At 40.1% G+C, this 22,095-nt stretch overlaps 2 protein-coding genes and 1 long non-coding RNA gene across 4 annotated transcripts in view; 1 reads left to right on the forward strand and 2 right to left on the reverse strand.

Annotated features, from left to right (window-relative positions):
- sbf2 (SET binding factor 2) overlaps positions 1-12,820 on the reverse strand; it is a 101,689-nt gene extending 88,869 nt beyond the window's left edge. For both annotated transcript variants that reach the window (XM_073465124.1, XM_073465123.1), the window contains exon 1: positions 12,688-12,820. In XM_073465124.1, coding sequence (XP_073321225.1) covers positions 12,688-12,742 — 55 coding nt within the window. In that variant the 5' untranslated portion in view covers positions 12,743-12,820. The remainder of the gene's footprint in view (positions 1-12,687) is intronic.
- Positions 12,821-15,457: 2,637 nt separating this feature from the next.
- LOC140995173 (uncharacterized) lies at positions 15,458-17,763 on the reverse strand. Its single transcript, XR_012178759.1, has 3 exons — positions 17,746-17,763; positions 15,823-15,935; positions 15,458-15,562 (listed from the first exon to the last, which is right to left on the reverse strand). It is a non-coding gene; the product is annotated as an uncharacterized lncRNA (long non-coding RNA).
- On the forward strand, positions 16,577-19,073 carry adma (adrenomedullin a). The gene is made up of 4 exons (XM_073465125.1): positions 16,577-16,682; positions 17,283-17,385; positions 17,535-17,660; positions 17,803-19,073. The coding sequence occupies exons 2-4, from the start codon at positions 17,291-17,293 to the stop codon at positions 18,104-18,106; spliced, it is 525 nt and encodes a 174-aa protein (XP_073321226.1). The 5' UTR covers positions 16,577-16,682; positions 17,283-17,290; the 3' UTR covers positions 18,107-19,073.
- The last annotated feature ends 3,022 nt before the right edge of the window (positions 19,074-22,095 follow it).

Here is a 22,095-nt window from a genome sequence, read left to right on the forward strand (position 1 = left end):
ATATTCAATGGAAATTCAACCAGCTGCAGTGTTGTTTGCTTGCTTGCAAGTTTTGAAAAAAACAAACAAAAAAAAGGTAAAAACATGAAGAATGCTTGCTAATTCTTGTAATCCCCGCAGTCACCACTGGTAAGATCCCAGGTGGATTAACATCAAACATCTGACTCAGCAAACCAATTAGACATTACTACATGTATATACACACACATAGTTAAGGTCGTTCAAACCAAATCATTGTGTTTAATTTGACCCTTGTTGCCATTTGCAGCTAATCAACATTAGGAATTTTACAGAGTCAGAGCAAATTCTGTATATTTTGGCCGTAACAATCACATAAAAACTCCTGGTTAGACTCTGGTGGGACTGATTAAATCAAGATGTTTCAGGAGGAATGTAGTACAAAGTGAGAGATATGTAACCTAAACTGCTATCACAACGAAGCTCACAGGAGTGAGAGGGCCAATAATTTTTTAGTGATAACACTGTGGCAAGCAAAATCAAGAAGCACACGGGGAAACGTCTTCGTTCTTCACCGTTCAATCACAAAACCCAGCCTTGACCTGAGCTAAAACTGCAACTTTGACCTCATGCTGCACCTATAACTACTGTTTCTTGATAAAACTTTGATTACTGCAATGTCTGTATCTTAATTGTTTCAATAAGACCAAATGAAAACTCAAACCTGTTCTGTTCACTGGCTCAAGGCAGTGTATTTATAGATATTTTCCATATGTACATTGTCCATTCAAATCTCCATAACAAATGTTCATAATTAATCTGTAATGCACACTAACCAAGTTGCCAAAATACGTCACCAAGCTAGAGTGTGTAACTTTATTAGCTTTTTGAATACAAAGTCTTAAGTGTTGGTGATAGATGTACAACACCACACAAAGACTTATTCACTTACAGTATGTAGTTAGAGCTGAGAGAGACAGCTGGATGCTGATCTATAGCAGGTGTGGTGAACTTTCATTCAGCCACACAGATTTGCGAGGTTGATCATCGAAAGCTTTACAAGTGAAAAAACTCCCTCATAGATTTCCCAAAGGGCCCCATATGGTTAGGTCTTGCAAAACTCTGAGACCTAAATTGCATGTAATAATTCATGTCAACATGAGTGCAAACAAAACACAATATGTATTTAGGAGTTGATGCATGACTGCAACATTCTTATTTAGCAATCTGGAAAGCTAATAAATGGACATTTTATCTAATTTAAGAAAAATTTCCCTCATTTAACGTGCCAAAAACAGCATTTTAAGGTCTGTTTCACAATATGCACTTTGTCACACTGCGTTGTCTGACCCCATGACTTCATCGCAACGTTATTTTAAACTCTTTGTCACTCTTTGACAGTTAAGAACACACTTTCTATTTTACAGCCAAGGGAAATTGGTCTCCTATCAAGAGAGTAAGACAAAGGAATTGAATAAATGCAGCCTTTCTCCTAGGAATTTATTTGACTAATACTGATGATTCAACCTGTATGGACATTTTGTTTACACAATCAATAAAGGCCAAATTCCTAATTGAAAGCATTCGGGCTAAATGCTAGCTTTGTTGAAGAGTCGCATATGCTGCAGACTGTGTCAGCTTCTTAGCCTCTCAATCATCGGTTTATATCAAACAACATACTTAGATATATTTGAAGTTTACACAGATTTCACAACCTGAAAAAAAGCAAACCAGTTCAACAGCAGTCGGATTCATAAAGTAAAAAACCTTGACAGAGAAACAAGTTTTGATGTCAGCATTGGTTAGCACCAAAACCATGTCAAAATGCTTAGGTTGGTCAGAGAAATCAAAAGCAGCATATCGGTATGTAGCATATGCAACATAATTTTTAAGCAACAAGTTTGGCTCAATGCAATAAAACAGGGGAAAAAAAACACAGAATACGAAAAAAATGGGATACTGGGACACCAATTATGCTAAATCAGAGGGTGTAAGGACACAGGGAACCGCACAGTATAGCATGGATAGCATTGTGCATTCCCCACTGCTGGTAGAGAGAGCAAACAAACCATTAGCAGCAACTGTCAGGATAGACTAAGAGGCCAGCGGTTTCTTGACATACAAATGAACCACGTTATGGCCCTTTGGGAGAGTTTTATGTGTGGGTACCTCTGTTGTAGCTGTGCTACCGGCTCGCCTACAGTAATACCCCTTTCACACTGGACAGAAAACACACAAACAAAGATAAACATCTGGCTTTAATCTATAATGTAAATGGGTACAATCTGCATTAATTCTCATGTCAAATGACCCTGCAGTAGTCACAGGTGTTTACTGGTGGTGGATAGAAACATGACACCCGGGTGGACATGCTAATTTTACCCCCTTTTCTGAAGCAGCACAAAGTTTAGGACGCTGTCTTGTTCACACACATCTTCTGGATGCAGTCTGATGAGGTATATGATCTACTGCTTTCCACTGTTTGGGCGCGTTCTTGATGACGAATATAAGACACATAAGAACAAAATCAGAAAGGCAAACTTGACCACTGGCAATGGAAAGGAGTGAAGCGCTAGCTAGCAGCTCTTACCATTTCTTTTTTGGGAATTTAGCCATTTTAATGCAATGGCTGCTCTCCTTATGTGCAAAATAAGTAACTCCCCGACACTATTTTGCAGGGGTTGCTGCATCCTGGTTTCAGCGCCACCCACCCACCTACAGTTGTGATTGATTTAAAGAAATACAAACAAGCCAGAGTGTTTTTCCCATATACCAGAATGGGAATTGTTGTGTGGCGTTGTATCCATTTTGTCATTCAGTGCCTTTCAGCAGTTCTATCTCAACTCAGGCAAATGCCATGACACAGCAAAGTACTTAGCAGACTGCTTATGAAGCCCCTATGTCACAGTTCGGCCATAGGTCAGATACCATGCACAAGGCAGACGAATTGCTTCAACACACAGGAGAGTGAACCACTACACATCATCATAATGACACAAGGTCCTCAGCGGCATGCTGCAGCCCTCCTGCACTAAATGCCTCAAGCCTGCTGTCAACAACGTCTTGAAACCTAGACCTAATCAATCACAATGAGGCTCTCAGGCCTGAGTGGGGACAGGGTTTTTGGTTGGGGAGTGTGTGTGTGTTTGTTTGAAATGAAGGGAGCTCAATGATGGTTATACTTTAATCGTTGTTCACTTGCAGAGGTGAGTAGAGCATGTTCAGACACTGCACGGAGACTGGTGCTAGTAGAACACCAGTCTGTCAGACCGTTACGTGTCTTCAGGTCTTTACAGCTCCTTTAATTGAACTCACATGCTTTAAGTGCTCCAAGTTCAAATTTTCAACCACGGATGAAAATAAATGACAGAATTCCTCACATTCCACGGGGCTGAACTCTTGTATTAAAACAAGCCGTGCTTTCAAATACTACCCCCCTGACAACTATAAAGAACCCCATCAGTGAGGATAATAGAACCCAGGCCTGAAAAGGAACATGCTAATTTGAACATCCGCTGGAAAAAGGCGAGGGGGGTGAAGTTCAAAATCAAGTTTATCTATATACTTTTTGGCAGAAGCTATTTAAACAACAAGAACAGAACCTGTCCAAGCCCACGGCACGCGTGTGCATGTTTAAGAGCATGGCTCATTTCCAGCTTGATTCAGCACAAACTGTGTGTGGTACAGCTAGACATTATGACCTTTAAACAACTTGCTAATGTTTTACAGCTTTCTGATGAAATAGGATATATATCTACGTATTTAAGTTTTTCCCTGAAACAGCTCAAGGGACTTATTTATCAGGAACGATAAATGTAGAATAACGGGTCTGTAATAAATGCCATTAGAGACTTGCAGAGTCCAGTGCAAACATTGGGCCTCTTTTATGAAACTTTTGTGAGCACGGACTTTATCTTAATTGGCACGTCCACAAAAATGACTGTGAGCTGTTGTGGGATTCATCAGTTTTCTTTTTAACAAAATAAGAAAACAAAAATTTATGAGGACCACTCGTAAAGTGATACCACGAAACCCACAAATTCTTACTGAGGTTTGTGGCAAGTTCTAGGACATGAAACAGCTTATAAAACACACCACTGGGAAATATTTGTCAGATATAAAACAGTCCAACTGCATTAGTTTTCACACTTTTTAGTGATCTGTTCGATATTAGATGATGGCATATGGCAACAATGCAACAATGCAAAAAGCTTGCTGCCGTGATCCATTTCTGTTTTACATTTAGAATAATTATATGATAAAGAATAGGGCTGCACGTAATGGTCAAAAAGTGATATTTTGCGATTATTTTGACAGATATTGCGATTGTGATATAATTCATGGTTATTATAGATGATTAAATTTCACAATTTTCATTGTCATTGAAAAACTAGTAAAATCATGATGATGTGGCATTTCGCCTGGTCTCGGCCAAACAAACATGTTTTATTACATCTGGAAAACAAGCTTTGTAGGCCAGAGCATCTCTGCAGCACTACAAAATTTCATTAAAACACTGTTTTGTGACACATTTTACATTTATAGAATAATTGCAGTTCTTGCAATTTGGATATTGCACTTAGTCATATTGCGATTTCAATTATTTTGTGATCAATTGTTTCAGCCCTGATATAAAATAATATGCATCAAACCAAGCCTCTTTAGGGCTGTCATGGCAGCTAGTCACACATCCTGTTTGTCACGCTTTGATAAGATAATTTGACTGTGTTGTCATTGTCCAATGCTCCCGCCCATTCGAATGCACTTACACAAAGTACATATATGCAGCAGAGCTGAGTGTCTCTGACAGAAGATGTGTTTATATCTAACTGTCAAGCAAAACTGATGCAAACTTTTGAAATGTCGCAAAAAAGAAGATTGTGTGCATACCTATGCACTGGTTTCAACGAATAAACTAGGCCATCTACGAGTGAATGTGGGATGGGAATATCGCTGAAAGAGGACACAGCTTCCTCTCTCGGGGTAAACAGCTGATCAGTTATCCGACTGAAATGTTCGCTACGTAAGAACTAAGAACTTATTCGGAAAAGGTTCATTAGCCTAACTCTTAAAAAGAAAATAAATAAAATAAAAAAATTTTCCCTTCCTTAATTTCCCTAAAATAAAGTTTCTTGCTTGTTTGAAGTGGTTATTGCCTTTTTTTTTTTTTAAAAATGGTACCGTTCCATCAACTTCTTCTAACACGATATTTCAAATTAACTATAAAAACATGTTAATGGAAACAAGGCTTTAGAAAGAGTGGTGATACAGTAGAGCCCTGGAAACACAGTCAAGCCCCCCGCACATATCAAGTATTGGTAATTAACAGGCTAACTTTTAAGGGACAACAAAAACTTTATATTGGCTATAAAGGCTATAATGATTCAGTGGGTTGAGGATGATTCCCTGTCTGTTCAATTGTGGAAATCTCTGATATCTGATGTTCTAAAGAGATGACTTCTCCCATGGATATACTATCTCAACTTGTCTTAAAAAACAACAAGTCGGAGAAATCCTGAATCTCCTATGAATTAAATGCAGATTGGCATGAAGTTAAGTGGCTGAGCTGATGGGTACTCTGATGACTCGCTGAATGCTGCCTGTTGCTCCCTGGACCTACTATGCAAGTACTGATTTGATGTTGTTTTCTTTTTGAAAATCAAATCAATAAAAATAATGTAAACAAAAAACAAAAAACAATACTGCAGTGACAATTGTTTAGTTTTTGAGATGGCGCCAGCTGATAAACATGATACTGACTTATCAGTGGATCTCTATAAAAGCTATAAGTCAATAACAAAATGAAGTTTACATTTTTCATAAATTTGGAAAGGTTTTTGAAATTTTTTTGCAAAGACATTCCAAATTTAACATTCCCTGTCTGGGACTTGAGCCATTACAGCAAGTCAGCACACACACACACAAATATCTGCCTTCACTTAGCACTTAGAAAGATTGAATGTCCCTAATAATTTATCACCGAGTTGCGTGATTTAGCAGAGTCTGAACAACAAGTGAAAAACCACAGAGGAAGAGTTGTTAGTCTTTCTTGATTAGAGCAGATGTTTCTCCTCTTGGAAAAAAAAAGCTGCATTCGTCTTTCTGATTTATCTTACTGCTGTAACTGTTGATCAAATCAGCCAAATGCTTATTTTACCATGTATAGACAGGCCACCAGTGGACTCAGGAACCAGTTTACATAGCATTCACGTCAGCATCTAACCTGATTTTGGCCAAGCCACGCACAGCCTGTCTTAACCCTGATTCACTTTGACTTATTGTGTGGGTGATGTAGTTGCACTCCCTCTCTTTCTCTCTATACTGTTACTCTCTCAGCCAGAGAAACTCTCAGATAAAATAATTTGGACTGAGTTATTTAATGTGAATCAGTACTGTCTTACCAATTTAATTCAACTGGTAAACTGCTCCATTGTGTGAATCTAGTTTTGTTAGACATTGTACATCCAGATGAGTGGAATGTAGTGAGAAAATGTAGCTATATGCTAGTAAAATTACCACAGATAATGTGTTATTTCCTCATCTTTTATTCCAATTCAATTCACGGTGTATGAAGTAGCTCCATTTGGTATCATTACCTCAGTCCCACGCCCTGCTTTTTCGCTTGAGGACTGACCTGTTTCAAATTCACAGATTATCACTGACCTGTACAGTAGTACAGAATCAGTATGTAAATTCTAAATTGGACCCTGAAAGGTCATTGATGAGACATAGGAAAGCCCCGTTTTCTTTTTCTCAAGGGTGACCATCATCAGGAAACTAAACTGGATGTTCTGGATATGCAAAGGAATAGGCTGTGGTGGTGTTTGCATGGCAAAAGGGTATCAGAGATAAGCCACCTGATGATGTCACAAATATAAAATTCAGGAAGCTTTCCAGATGCCAGCGACAGCTGCAGGGCAGGAAAAATATGTAAAAAGATAGACACTGGCTGAAGGTCATGCCCAGGTCAAAGTGTTGGGAGATGTCAGCCCAGAGAGGAGCTTCAAAAATGTAACTACCACACACGCAGTTTCTTCAGCCTTCCCTTTGCTGACGCACATAAATACGCAGAATTGTTTTCCATAGAGAAAAATTAATTATTCAAATTTTGACATTTCACAGACCTGTGGCTCTCGAGCGGGTTTCCATCAGGACCCAAAGTGGAAATCGCTGTGATCAACTTTAATGTGTTTGAATAAACTAATCAATCATCTTTTCATCACATTCTCTTTCCCTCAGCTCAAGAAAAACAAAAGAAGTGCTGCTCACTCGTACCAATGCCACATTCATCACTCAGTCATTCAGGGGTTTGAAACCTTCTGTAGCAACTGTGCACATGGTGGCTGACAGTTCTTCCAAAAACACAGATCTCTCTTTTCCAACTTTCAGCAAACAATTAGATGCAATTCATTTTACAGCCTCTGGTTACATCTGTTGATATACTTGATACATTCATCCTTTTCAGACTAGTCTGAGTTCAGAATAATGTCTGTGTTAAACACATCCAGGCTGGGTTCATTTTAGTTCAATACTGTATCATGACACAGTCATTCAATCTTATCAGATTAAGGAAAGCATGCTTCAGAGACAGCAATGACCTCATGTTTTATAGCATTTTTGTTTATTTTCCAACTGTATTCTATTTCCTATGTCATATTTTATTCACTCTCAAAATATTAAGACTAAAATGCTTCCTGACATGAACTTTAGCATAATTTGCATTGCTGTAGAAATCACAAAGCTCTGATTGTATAACACCTTATCAACAGAGTGGGAGCAGTGCAACAGTAGCCAGTGGAGTTTCCCCACAAATCAGTTTGAAACTCTACAACAGAGAGGAAGGAACTCCTCCATTGTGGTCAGGATGCCTCTCACCACAAAGTCTGAATCCAAACGAGAAGCTGCCAAATGGGGAGTTAAAAAGAAAACAATCAGTGGAGGCAGCAGATCCAAGATGTAAAATAGAGGCAAAACAATCCCACATCATAAAAACATTCATGGGACACCTTAGTTAACCGCAAGCAGCCTGTTGGTGTTGAAATAATACAAGGACTGACGTTCGCAATCAACGGCTGTTGTTATTCTACTGCAGTTTCAGAGCACATACTAAAAATGGTAGATATTGGAAGTATACATGCAACAAAATCAAGATTAGCATTGTTTTCTGAGTTATGGATTGATTGATTGATTGATCTACTATCGAGCAAGCCACCATTTCAACATGTGTTTATGTTGCCGCTGATAAGACAAAACATACTACAAGACTTCACTTGAATAACTAACGATTAAGAAAACCAACCACAACACATGGCAGCACTTCATTTTCTGGCATTTTACGACATGAAATCAACATCTCCAGCTGTTGGAAGAGCAATTCTTTAAAGTAAGTGTATCCAAACAAAATTTAGTTTATGGCATTATTTAGCCAAATGTAATACTTACTAAGTCAACACATGGCTTTTAGCCATCACTTTAAGCATAAACAAACAGCTGTCAAATATACTCTTGGACTGATTATGAAGAGTTTAAGCTTTGTTGAACATTTTTTACGCAACACATTTTTAGACAAGATTATAGACAATAGAAAGGTTATAAATATAAATTGAAGCCTCTTGAAGCCGCTTCGTGGCAACTGATCAGAATGTTGTTCAATATTCTGATCATGTGAAATATTCATGGATTTTAAACCAAGTTTTAGTTATGAGAAATGTGTCATTTTATTTAAACTCAGCATATTAAGGAGCATACACTTCACATATTCTGCAATTGCTGGGAAGAACGTGAAGAACCCCATATTTCATCTCGTGTTGCAATCAGAAAATTCTGCAAAGAAAAGCACAATATTTCATGTGGTCAGTAACATGCAGCTAAACTGTGCAGGCATTCCCTGAAATGAGGAGACCATTGTTGAAGCACAGAAGCCAGCCCAAAGCCAACAGTTGTGTGATCGTTAGTCAAACAGTACTTGAAGCTAATCAAAACGATTCGGTCAATGAAACTATGAACCCTAGCTGTTGCAGACCAACACAAGCTTGAAAACCACTTTATAGCACAGGATGAAAGACAGGAAATGGTCTAATGACAAAGTTAAGCGTATAAGTTTAGAGAAACAACCATCAAGACAAACCACAGATACGCCAACATAGGCTACTGCCATAATGTTTCCAGCAAGACGAAATACGTAATCAAAAATAGCAGACAAAAACATGAACCTCTCAGAGGTTCAAATGCTGGTTTTGTTGTTTAAAGAAAAGGGTTTTTTTCTTCTTTTTTTTTTTGTTGCCAAAGCACTTTCCTTGTGGGTGTGTCAAGAGAGCCAGCACAAAAACAAACACTCTTTGAGAAGTTGTAACAGAAAGTCAATTCATCAAAGTTTCAGAGTATAAAACCCAGCATTGAGTCATTCTTGGGATTGAAAGTACGCTTTAAAGGCATGGATGAGTTTGAGTCATGCAATGCCACAGTGCAAGCTGATTGAGAAACTAAACCTTGGATACTTGCATCTCTACAGATACATATCTCACGACACATGGCTCCATCACTAAGTCAAATGATATCTGCAGATGGAGGCATTTTGTTCTTGAACATTTGGAAGTGTTGTTTTGTTATTTTGCAGGATTATTCTACTATTTTCTGGACTGGACTCAGGGAATTGCTTATGTAACATAAGCAATTCCCCGAGTCCAGACCAGAAAATCCAGACCGTAAAGTCACACAGGGTAGATATTGAGTACCGTGTCTGTGAAACACATTCCAAAAGCAGTTTGATTCAATAAAGAGTGATGATATCCATCCAATAATCTGTTTGAGAAAAGCAGCTGGGCAGATTCCTCTTCTTCACTTGGCAAATTACAATTTATGGTGAACAGCACGCCAGGCCGTACGCAAAGTCTTGCCAATAAAGAGAAACGGCGCCCTACAGTGAAAGGAAAATACAGAATATAGAGCAAGTTCAATACAGAACTGAACTGAACCGGTGTTTTCACATTCCAACATTATTCATGAAAATAATTCCTCGGTCTGTGGCTCATGACACTGCCCCCCAGGGAAGCAGGCTCTGGTCCGACTTCTTTTTCTAACAGAGAAATCTGCCTCTCAGGTCATGTTCCCTTTTATCATACTCACCACTGCATATTCTCTCATATTTTCACATATCTGAAACAAGGCACTTACAACTGTGATAGATTTTAAAGGTCAACAATGAAGTGTAGAATTAGAAGTTGCCCTACTTTCTTTTTTTCCTGTTTGTTCTAAATCACTTCAGTCTGCTGCACCAAGCTCAATGATTTGACCATTAGTTATGTGCTTTTCAATAAAATCTTCTAAATAGGTCACCTGTCTCACAATGAAAATATTACAAGTGTTCTTGCTGGAGACACATAACCTGGATTTATATCTATTCTCAGGGGGCAAATGTCTTCGTGAAGAAAATACCAACATAAGCAAGTTAATGAAACTGGGCCATGCAACTGTAAGGTAACAAACTGAATGTAGTGACTATCTTAACTGTATAGTATTGCAACTTCAAGCCTAATGGACTATATCTCCCTCTTTTCCTTCCTCCTCACTGCCCTGTGTCACCCAGAGGAGCATCATCACCACTAATACTCACTGTTACTTCTAGTGGAACACATCCTGCTTTAAAAGTTGCTTTCTTTTTATTCCAAAGGTTATTTTACATCAAAAACTAGAACTTAAGTTTATCAAAAGGTATAGATTCAGAATTGACACATCTGGTTTAGTTTAACAGTGTAACTCTGATTCACTACACATTGGAGCCGAGCCCATTCCTCAACAGATTGCATGCTTAGCGTTATTTCCAACTGATCCATCCATAGTAATCTAACAATGAGAATTGGGTCAGGCCAGTGGAGCAAAATCCAGCCCAGCGCAGGAGGCTGGGTGCTGACCCACGTAGAGATCCCTGGTTTGAATTAACAAGCAAGGTGACGGGAAAAATCTGTTGTCTAGACGACCTGCTGCACGTTTACTGTGACCAGACTGGCCTCTATTAGCCAACTTCAGTACAGGGAAAAGCACTGCTCTGATGAACAGTTCAGAGAAATAAACAGCCATCACTTTTCCCTTCTGTATTTCAAATGATTTTCCAGAGGAGAGAGATCACTCCCACTCACTAACAAGGGCATCTCTGCAGGGCTCCAGCCCAAACCAGCAATTGATACGCTACATTAACCTCAGCAAAACATAATAAAAGCAGACAAATACAATTCAATAAGAAGCGTGGGGATCATTTTTGTCCTGCAGAAAGGCTTACATGTGGATGAGACATAAGCCTGTCACAGCGCCCTAATCGACCACAATCTAAGATGGCAGACTTTTATTGCTTGCTCTCTCCACAATTAACTTTATCATCATCATCATCAGCAGCAGCCAGTGGAGGAAAAAAAAAAGAAACTAAACTCATGGTCCCTGTGTTTCCTTGTGGTGAGACTGTCTGAATGTGAATCCATTCAGACATTCTGGTGACGCCAGGAACATTTTGTCCCTGGAGCACAAAAAATTAGTTTGTCAGTTGGCGCTGGGGTGCACAGAGTTGATGAAAGACAGTGTTTACCTATTGTGCATAGCAAGCTATGGCGACTAAGAGGATTCAGCTGCTCTGGCCCCTCTTTGACACACATGTTGCTGGAGGGATGCCACTGAAAGAGGCTAGGAACTTCATCTTCTTTTACCCCCCTTAAGGCAGATTTGCTGATTATTTCTTACTTTCTCCAAGCTGCTCACTGAGCAACACTTCTCACTGGATGGATGAGCGGTGGTTTGAGCTATTTACTGGACAAAGCACAATTTGGGAACATGGGAAAAATTAGAAATGTGAGGAATTCAACATCCGGGCAATGCCAAAAGATGTATCTGTTAATGCTTAGAGATGTGTGCAGAGCTGGATGAAAAGCATGTGAGGCTGGACCTGAGACATGAGCATGGGGAGGTCTGTGTCCCACTACAGAACAACAGAGGAGAGGGGGAAAAGGAGGGAAGAGGATCCGGCTGAGCACAACAAGGACTGCCTTCCCTCTGCAGCTGGATAACGTTACGCCCATCATGAAAAAGTTGAGCGCTCTTCCGGCAAAAACAAATATAAGACAACAAATCATTGACAGGTGCTGCGGAGAGTAAAAATAGACCCAAAACACAGCGTGCAGAACAGGCGAGCAAGCAAGACCACCGCTATCGACCATTGCGCAATAAAAACACCAAACATGGATGCAAACACTGCCGACCAATAACCAACACTGACCTCGCTAGAGATACAAACACCGATATGATAAAGGAGGAGCGAGATTTGCGCTCATGTGAGCTTTTGTGGGCATTATTAAGCAAGTGTGTCCCATTAGCGGGCAGTGAACGCAGCCCTGACAGGAGCACAGTCAACAGGGACAGGATGTGACAGATTTTTGAATCCGTGGAAAAGTTTCGATTGATCCCGGTCAAATAGCTCAGCGCTTCTCGTGTAAACATGAGGATCAGACTTGCCATCAGGCGTGAGATTACTATCTAAACACATGCCCGCCCGATGAGTGTAAGTCTTAGCCCGGTTAGTGTGAAAACGGAAAGTGTTTCCCAGCTCCGCCTGGTAGCCGTGTGGCTAGCGTGAAGCTAAGCGCAAAGCTATGTAGCATCAACATCATCACACAGTGACTGACGGCCTGGACACAAACCTCAGCCCCCGCAGCTCGATCTGCGAGCCGCCCCGCCCGACAAACTTACCGGCTTTCTCCTGATCGTATCCCACGACAATGAAATAGTCAGCAAATCTAGCCATGTCTGCTGCTTTTCCCGATATATACCAACACAATTCAGCATTTTTCCTTCTTCCAAAGCACAGCCATGTTTGACAGAAGGAGTGTCACTGCGCTTGCGTGCAGGAGCGGGAGACATCCATGGGCGTGGGCCCTTCAGTTTACAAATACAGCTCTGTGTCCCCAACAGAGCCTCTTTTAGGCTCTGAAGCAGGGGGTCCCCACCTTTTTACACCACGAAAAGCCAAGGAAACAGCCGTCACACCGCAATAACACTATATTTTACTGTAACTGAGGGAAATATGTTGATAACCGCAGTGGGGAAACTACCTGGTAAATGGAAAAGATGGAAAAATTACATTTTTGGATTTCCCTGGGGGCTTTCCCAGAGCTCCTGGAGGTCTACACTCCAATTTGGAAATACCTACTCGAGACTACTGTCTAGGATGACTAAAAAACACGCACGGAAATAGAAATAAACGTATGAAATAGTAGAATATTTGCATCCTTGTTCAATTCATAAGATATAAGACCACAACGTTAAACTGGCAAAAGACCTTTTTTTTTGCTTCAATGTACGGTAATGAAATAAATGCTGTTTGCACAATGTAATGGCTATAGATTAATGAAACCATTAGTGTTTAGATCCCCTTTCACTATGCAATTTTGTCTGTCAGCGGCACGAAATCTCTCAGGAAAGTAAGGTTAAAACTGCCGATCCAGTCAAGTTGGCAACCTGGCACCATTTCTGACTGCTTTCACATCTCTGTTACAGATTAAATGATTGAAAAAAATTCACATGTTGTCCTGTGTTGTTGTTATTTGGCTCTCTAAGGAAAATGGAAATGCTAGGGGGTGGGGAAGTTGTCTGTTACCACTTTAAATAATAATACAATAATAATGCTAATTTGATGATCTCAGGGACACTTCAGTCCAGTAAATATTTGTTACCCTGTGGGGCCACACACAAGTCTTCAACTTTAACTGCAAATCACCCACCAGTCAAGTCAAGTTTGTCACGAGCACAAAGGAATTTTAGTAATATTAAAAAATCAACAAAAACTCAGAAAGCCAAGATTTATTTTTCCCCTGAACATGACGCAGCTGCCCCAATTGCAACATTAAAATCATCACATATTTGTATTTAATCCAATTTCACTTAATGCTTCAATTTTGTGGTCAGTGCAAAATAAAATAATTTGTGGTTTTAGAGTTGCTCTACTAAGCTGAACATGGTTGTTATTTGACACATGGTGTGATGGAGCGGTCCAACTCATGTGGTTAGAGCTAAATATTGACTATTTATGGAAATGGGAAGCGCTGTCACGCGGAATAGCGCATGGAAATCAGTACTTTGCTTAATGTGTGTGAGGGGAACACACAAACCGCCGCCATTCTCAACAATAACAGGAACACAGCGGGAACTTTCCCCTGTGTTCTCTCTCACTTTTTATCTTTCTTTTCAATGTCACTTTAATTTATTGTTGATTTCTGTCTTTTCCTTTCTTTCTCTCTCTTTTTCCATCCCACTTATTGTTTCTAGTTGCTAATAAAAGGAAGATGAAGACAGAGGTTGTCAAAGAGTTGAACCTGAGCCAACCAGTGAAGAAATACAGAGTGATTGTCTGCATAGTGTTTATCATTACACAAGAATGTTAGGAAAGTCATGGGACCTCGAATAACACAAATTTCCAGGTAACAGGTTCAATTTACCATTATAGTAATTATGAATCATCTTTCAAATTGACGCCTTCGGGGGTTGACACCCTTTGCTTCCTGGCACACACGAGATTAGTTGCTCAGGTTTCCTGCCGCCCGTACCTGCTCACACGTAGAGTGTAAGGTCGTATAAAAACTCTGTCACCCCACGACAGCAAGGACAAGCAAAAGATTGCTATATAAGGAGCCAGAAAGCAACAGCAGAATTCTGTTGTCATGATTGCACAATCTCCTGTTATAAACTCTGGTAAAGGGATTACTTGTCTGCCAAAGGCAATTATCGTTACAAAGTGGTTACAAAACATTTGCTGGTTTACAGCACATGTGTTTGACATTTATGTATTTTTTTCGGTTTAAGATATGACAGCATGTGTGGAACGAGGTCACATAAGATATAAATAAACTCTGGAAGGTTCTGTGTAAAAACAACATGATATGAATTTTAGGATGTCAATACGCAAGTGTGGAATGTCAAGTGATAAGTGTGCCGAAAGTTATGTTGAAAGGCACCGTTTTCCCCCTTCAATGAAACTGAAAATCAAAAGTGAAAGCATTACATAGACCCATGCTATCAATCTAATTGACACCATATCTTGTGGAAATTTCAGCACTGGAATTTCTTCAATGATAAAATTAAATGGTTTACCTCGGGTATTTACAGTATTTCATAAACTGATTGTACAGTAAGGGCAGATGATTTAAATGTTTTTGTAATCACATTGGGTTTCTGAGGTGTGGATCATCTAAGACACAGACATACATCTACATAAGCTGTTGGTCAGTCGGATGAAGGCTGTGTTGCTGCCCAAAGTATTATTTCTGGAGGCATATTCTGTGTACATTTTCCCTCAGGGGCTTATAAACCCCACTGACAGGGCTATGGTTTGGAGCCTTAAAGAATAAACAGTTTTTCAGTGCTCTTATTTGTTGTTATTTAGCTTTAACATAGACACACATGGACATGGTGTGGTCGTGTAAAACGTGCTGCATGCAGGTTCGGAGTGACTCACTGTGCTGGCCACCCCGGGAAGTCAAATAATGCGAGGGGCTGATATCCTCTGAGAGGCGAAGGCAGACTTAATGGCTCTTCCTTTATCACCTAATAGATTCCTTTGGATGCATTCCTAAGGCAAAGAGTGAAGTAATTTATAACAGCAACAAATCAGCACAATTATTTTAAAAAATGTTCTAAGCTAATATTGCTCATACGTCATAGATTGTTGTTCAAGTTCATTTTCAGACTCCAGATTTATTTTTAGATAATTGTAAAATTCCATTTCACATTTATCCAAATATCCAAATAAATTACGAGTCCCGAGTCAAATATTTGCCTTGCACAAACAAATACATGGGGTATATTGTGTTTACAGTCGGGCATACTTACATATTTAATCAGTTACTCAATGCTTGTTTCTTTCCAAATCTCAAATTCATCACCCCGTGTACTTCAAGCTGACATGGAACTTCACTGTGTCAGGGAGTGCCCTGAAAAGCAGACTGTAGAAACATTCCTTAAATTTATTTTATACAATTAGCCCATTGGACTGAAAGGAACGTTAACAAAAACTATATCTAACTGACCTTACAGTTCAAATGTAACAAGATGAATGTTTAAACCATTTCTTTAGTGACCATTTAGATTTATAACAGCCCCCTAAAGAAAGCAGTCGGCTGAGATGAACATATTGTTCTCTTGCTGGTACAGTGAGTGCAGTATTTGACTTACGTAACTCCATTACCTTTGATTTGTTGCCATTATATACACAAACTGAAACGTAATAAACAACATTTTATGATAAACTTAATTCTTTTTTGACACATCATTTACACAGAGCTCATAAGTTTATGTTTAACTCAGTGAAACAATGAAACAGGATACAGCAGCCTGCACTTCACTTATCCCGTGTGCTCTCTAACACTATTTTTCTTTACCAGTTTAATTTTTCATTTCCATTCTTTATCTTTTTATTTTTTTGCGTTGCTGTACTACATGAGCTGCAGCGCAGCACTGTAATGCACTGGATGGGGTGGGGGAAAAGGATGAGAGACTGTGTGTGTCAGTCAATGAGCCCCTCCCACCTCCTGTATAAAGGCTCCCTGTCTGGTGTGTAGGAGCTATTAGCAGAGTGACACAGCTGCCTTACAGAACCAGTGGCAATCTCAAGAAACCTGTGGAGTACTCTTTCACAACTGAATCTACAAGAAGAGACTTTCTTATCAGCCTGAAATATCCAAGAATTACAGGTATGTACACTTTCTTTTAGAGGAGATATTGTTGTGTTCTGCTCTGCTCCCAGCTGATGGCTTTATCCTTGCTTTTTTTGAGGTCAGGACACAAGTATAGTGGCAAGGACAGGTTATCTGTCTGGTTATATAAGCAGTTCAGCTCTTAATTTGTGCATCTGTGAGGGAATTGCCTTCAAGGTGTCAAGCATCAGGCAGTACATCATATTTGCTTATCAAGTGCAATTAATTTAGCTATGGTTAGTTCTATTTACTGAGTTGAGTAGCAGTTTGGTTTTTGTTTGACTTTTGAGCTGAGCCTATTTTGGACCCCTCATTGGTAGACTGTCCTTCGCATTACTGGCCAGGGGCCCAAAGCATGGTTGTAGGTTTACTTAACCGGCCAAAATGTGACCTTAGCTTAACATTTTAAATAAATGAATGATAAGTGCAAATAAGTTGGCTTTTGGACTCTTGTGTAAGCAAGCACCAGTGTGGCACCTATGTGAATACTTTATGAAGGAGTTACATGCATAGAGGGACAGTAGGAAATTCAGGCAGTTAAACATTGCTTTATATCATGAATATATAATTAACAAATGCTCTCTCTACTCTCCGCAGGAGGCAAAATGAAATTGATCTTCCAGTCCTTCCTCTATTGCTGTCTGCTGGCAACAGTAGCACACTGTGTGGAACTTGAAGTAAATCCGGAGTTGAAAAAAAGGTGAGTCATCTGAGGAGTAATTCATTCAATAAATAAAGTGTTTTAATCTGATTTAAGACATAACAGTCTGTCAAGCATGTGGCAGCAGTTATCCCGCCTACTGAATTACCTTCCTAAAGCTGACAGACTTTTCTCCCTTCCTCTTCCAGGCTAAGCATATGGCTAGGGAGCAGATTGAGACGGGATCTTGACAGCGTATCAGTAGAGAAGACAGAAGAGTCGGAGCACTTTGTCAGACCAGATGATATCAGGGATACTTTGCTGCCACATTCCAGGTAAGACACTAACCATGCAACATCTACAAACTGTTATTTAAACATCTTTTGATTGTCATGAAAATGTAAGCAGAGAATACTCAACCCTTCACAACTGAACAGCATGGATTAATGTCCTCTTGTCTCTCCCTCTGTCCTCCAGCACTGACATTAATGTCCGAACCAAGAGGTCTAAAAACTCATCCAACCAGTCAAGAAGACAAGGTTGTTCGCTGGGCACCTGCACAGTGCACGATCTGGCACACCGCCTGCACATACTCAATAACAAGTTGAAGATCGGGAGTGCCCCTGTTGACAAGATCAGCCCACAGGGATACGGCCGGAGGCGTCGATCTCTTCCAGCACACAGAGTCACACTGAGGCTAGAGCAGGGCAGGCTGAGGCCCGCGTGGAGCGTAACTGACTCGCAAGTTCACAAGCTGGAGGCTCTCCTCAGACGGACATGAGCAGGACTTTGCAAGAGGAGCTGAGAACAAAAGCGAGGGAGTTGCTCAGAGTTAGTGTCCTCTCTGCTCTGTTCTAAAATTCTCCACATGCCTCAGACTCTGGCCAAGTACTCTCCAGCACATTTTTTCCAGGCATGAGGACTGAGTCAGAGCAAGATTGGCTGCAGTGAGTTTCTCAAAAAGGCTGAGCCGTGCAGCTTAGCGATGTTGAGCGTGCAAACAACTGCAGCTGGCTTACAGACACTGGATGGCACGGCGTGGAGCAAACAGGTGCTGCTCTCTGCTTGGTAGAGCGAAATGAAGTGTGCTAATACCTGGCCAATAAGTGGACACATCCTCTGGCTTAAAGAGGGAACTCACTTCTAACATTCTGGGACTTTACACATTTCTTCCTCAAGGCCAAGACTTTGATAAGTGCTATCCTCTAAGGATTATACCACCATGTTCCAAACTGTCAGTACTTGTCTGCACTTTTCCATTTGGACTTAAAGTCAAATGAATCATCAGGAAAAGACATCTTCATCACAATGCCAAACAGGAAGATACTCTACAGAGCTCTGAAGCTCTCAGTTTATATCAAGTTTTGGACACTGTATAAGGGAAAATGCCTTAGATTCTGTGAGATATGTGCCAGTCCACAATGGACTGAAATATACTTGAAATTGTTATTGTTTGTACAAAAACATGTGCAATCTATATTTGTTTTTATTGCAGGTATATGTATATATGAATTCCTTTATTTAAATATTATATAGAGGTTACATTAAAGTACTTATGCAGATAGAACTATTTTTGTACAGGAAGAAATATATATGGGCATTGTAGCTATTTGTCATTATTCTTTTGCAAACTGTGGTAATAGGATATGTTTTATAGGTATATTATATATTTGTAAATGTGCTCTATTTTATTTGTGTCAAAGCAATAACATTGTTATTCAATAAACATTTTGCATACAAAATCTAAATCTTGTCCAGACCTCCTTTGCTCACAGCCCTCATAAATTAAACGTGGCATTCTATTGTCTGGAGTACACCGCTACAGCAAGACACAGAGCACCTGGTCTCTGTTAAGTGATTACAGGGTCTCATTAGAGCCTCCCCTCCTCTTACTACATTCCCCTAGTTATGATGCCCCCCCGTCCCCTAAAAAAAGAAAAGAGGGGTAGACAGGGTGCCAGGCGCATTCCTGCTTGGTTCAGCTCATATTTGTTGGCTCACCCCACACCACAGAGCAGCCCTAAAGCCATCAGAGAAGGCTGAGGCTTTAGCTCCATCTGTATTCAATGGTAGATGGTTGGGACACGAGAAGAGCGATGCGGGGGGTTCCGGTCTAACATTCCTGCGAGAACATCACGAGAACTGCTCCAACAAAATCGCTGATCATGACCTTCACATTCAAGAAGGGGGGTGGGGGGGGTGGGGTGTCCTCTCAGACACTGAACAGCGCTGAGAGGATGCAGACCTCTACTTGACACATTATCACCACTTCTTTCAGACAGAATTCATACTACACCACATACAGTATATATTACAGATTTCTCTTTAGGCTGTGTTCTTTTTATCTCTTTTAACTCAGACCAGTCCCAAAATGCAAAGGATACAACGGTCAACTGCACAGTGATGGGCCATGCCAACTGAGGATAGCTCAGGTATCTTATCTGGTTTTGCTCGTTCCCCAATGCAGACATCCGCAGTGCAATATAAATCTTATCAGAAACATATCATTAATTAACTAAAAGGCACAAAGTCAAAGTAACAAGATCCTTAGAGCAAGATATTTATGGCCACTTGTTTGATGTCTCCTGTACTCTTAACTAGCATGGCTATGAGCTTTTTCTGTAAGCACTAACTGGATATTCACCCTGCTTTTATAAACAATTAAAAGTAAAGTCATACAGGGAATGAAAGATAAACCTGTGAGGGAGTAAAATTATGTACAGCATTTTTTTAAATAAAGCCCATAACACCTCATACTGATTAAAAGTATAATCACTAGAAATAAAAAAAAAACTCAAATAACCCTAACCCTAACCCAATGGCTGGAAAAGGTTTCTGTTTTGGTTTTACTTGAACGGAAAAGCCAATTACAGATGTTCAAAATCTGCAGTATGATTGTGAACAGGTTACACAGAAACAAATGTGAGAGTCACATCTGTAATTGCATGTTCTCTATTGCCATCTAGTGAGATTGGATGGGTAAAACAAACTTTTTTTGTTCCTGGTATGATTGGTTCAGTTAGATCAAACAGTTGAATACTATAAAGGTTTTTGAATTAGAAGCTGGAACAGCGAGAGGTTTTGTTTTACTGCTGCGGTTGCTGAGAACCTTTTCTTTTGCATGGAGAGATTTATACTTAGAATATTATATTGAGCTTATGTTATTACATCAATAAAATATGTGGATTCTAGGGGGGTTCAGTCTCTCGTAAATTGTATTTTTGTCTATTCCTGAAGTACAACTCATGGATTAAGTAAATCCACACAATGTACAGAAGCTACAACATGTCCAAACATGTCACGCCACACGTATGACTGAATGGCATGAGTCAATTAACAAATATTGTAAAGAAACTAAAACAAAGTGAATGTGCCATCTAGTGGCTGATTAAATTGTATGTAATGTATTTTTACATTTTGAATGAGAATTTTTTCCCTGCACAAAACCCTCAGAAAAAATACAAATAGCGCTTCTCACCACAGTTAAAGGGATCTAAGAATAGACTGAATGGATCTAGATCTGTTCCATTGAGTGTACTCTCTAACTGTGTGACGGTGTCACTCCTGCAGTAAGCCAATCAACTGCTTACGCCAGAGAGGTGATGATGGCATCAAGAAACTGATCAGCGTAGGTCGGTTGGCAAAAAATAATACCTTCTCTCCTGGACTTATTGCATGCTAAGCTACAGGTCTTTCAGCTACTGACTATATTATTTCAGGACCAGCTCTTCACAGCAGGGTGTTTTCTAAGATGCCTCCACCATTTTAACTTTTGTGCCAACGTGAGCCAAAAAGGACTGTATAGAGCTGATGGAAAATAAACAGTGGAGAGGAGAGGAGAGGAGAGGAGAGGAGAGGAGAGGAGAGGAGAGGAGAGGAGAGGAGAGGAGAGGAGAGGAGAGGAGAGGAGAGGAGAGACAAATAATCAGCCTGACAATACTGCTGTCAATCAAAATGATACAGGTCAAGGGCTAAAAGTCAGGCCTCAACAGCCAACTCTAAAAGCACCCTGATTACCTGAGCTAAGAGGATTGGCCTCATAATCGGAAACACTGTCGGGCTAATTCAGGGACTTTGGGCCCCCTGCTGCTTACGGCCACAACAGTAAATCTGGGTCCTCTTCTAAGGCTTTGTGATGAGTTCATCGCTGCAAGGCTGCTTGTTCTGCTCTGCATACTGTAAGTATCAGAGAGAGTGTTTTGATCTCTACCCTAACACTGATGTTACATAGGGGCACAGACAGCTTGGGGCTTTAGTTTCATTGCAACAGACACAGAATGCATGTGAAAATAGAGACACTTAGGATTGCCATGACGTACAATGGTGATGTAAGTCTAGACGAATGTTCCGTAATTGTCTTAATCTCAGTTGAAGTACTGTAGTTAAAGAGACAAAGGTGATCTAACCAAAAGGACATTCTTACGTTGCTGTTGTTACTCGCCAGTCTGCTCATGTCACACATCTCAGCAGAAAGTCCTGCAAAAAAAAAACATCCACAAGAGGACATGATTAGTCTCAAAGAAAGAAAAGGAAGAAAAAGGGAAAAACATTTATATTTTACATATTGAACTAAATTCCCACTACATTCATTGATACTGCCTGAAATAGTGAAATGACCATGATAGCTGACGTTGGCATTTGTTCAGCTGACGTCCTTGTACTAAGCCACAGCAGTGAAAGAGTTAAGGATGGAGTGATGTGCACTGCAGGGTGGTGGATGAGATATCATATCCTCGAGCCACAACAAGCGCACAGCATGACTTAGATGTT

This window comes from Pagrus major, chromosome 4, assembly GCF_040436345.1.
Source record: "Pagrus major chromosome 4, Pma_NU_1.0".
In the NCBI taxonomy this organism is placed as follows: Eukaryota; Metazoa; Chordata; class Actinopteri; order Spariformes; family Sparidae; genus Pagrus; species Pagrus major.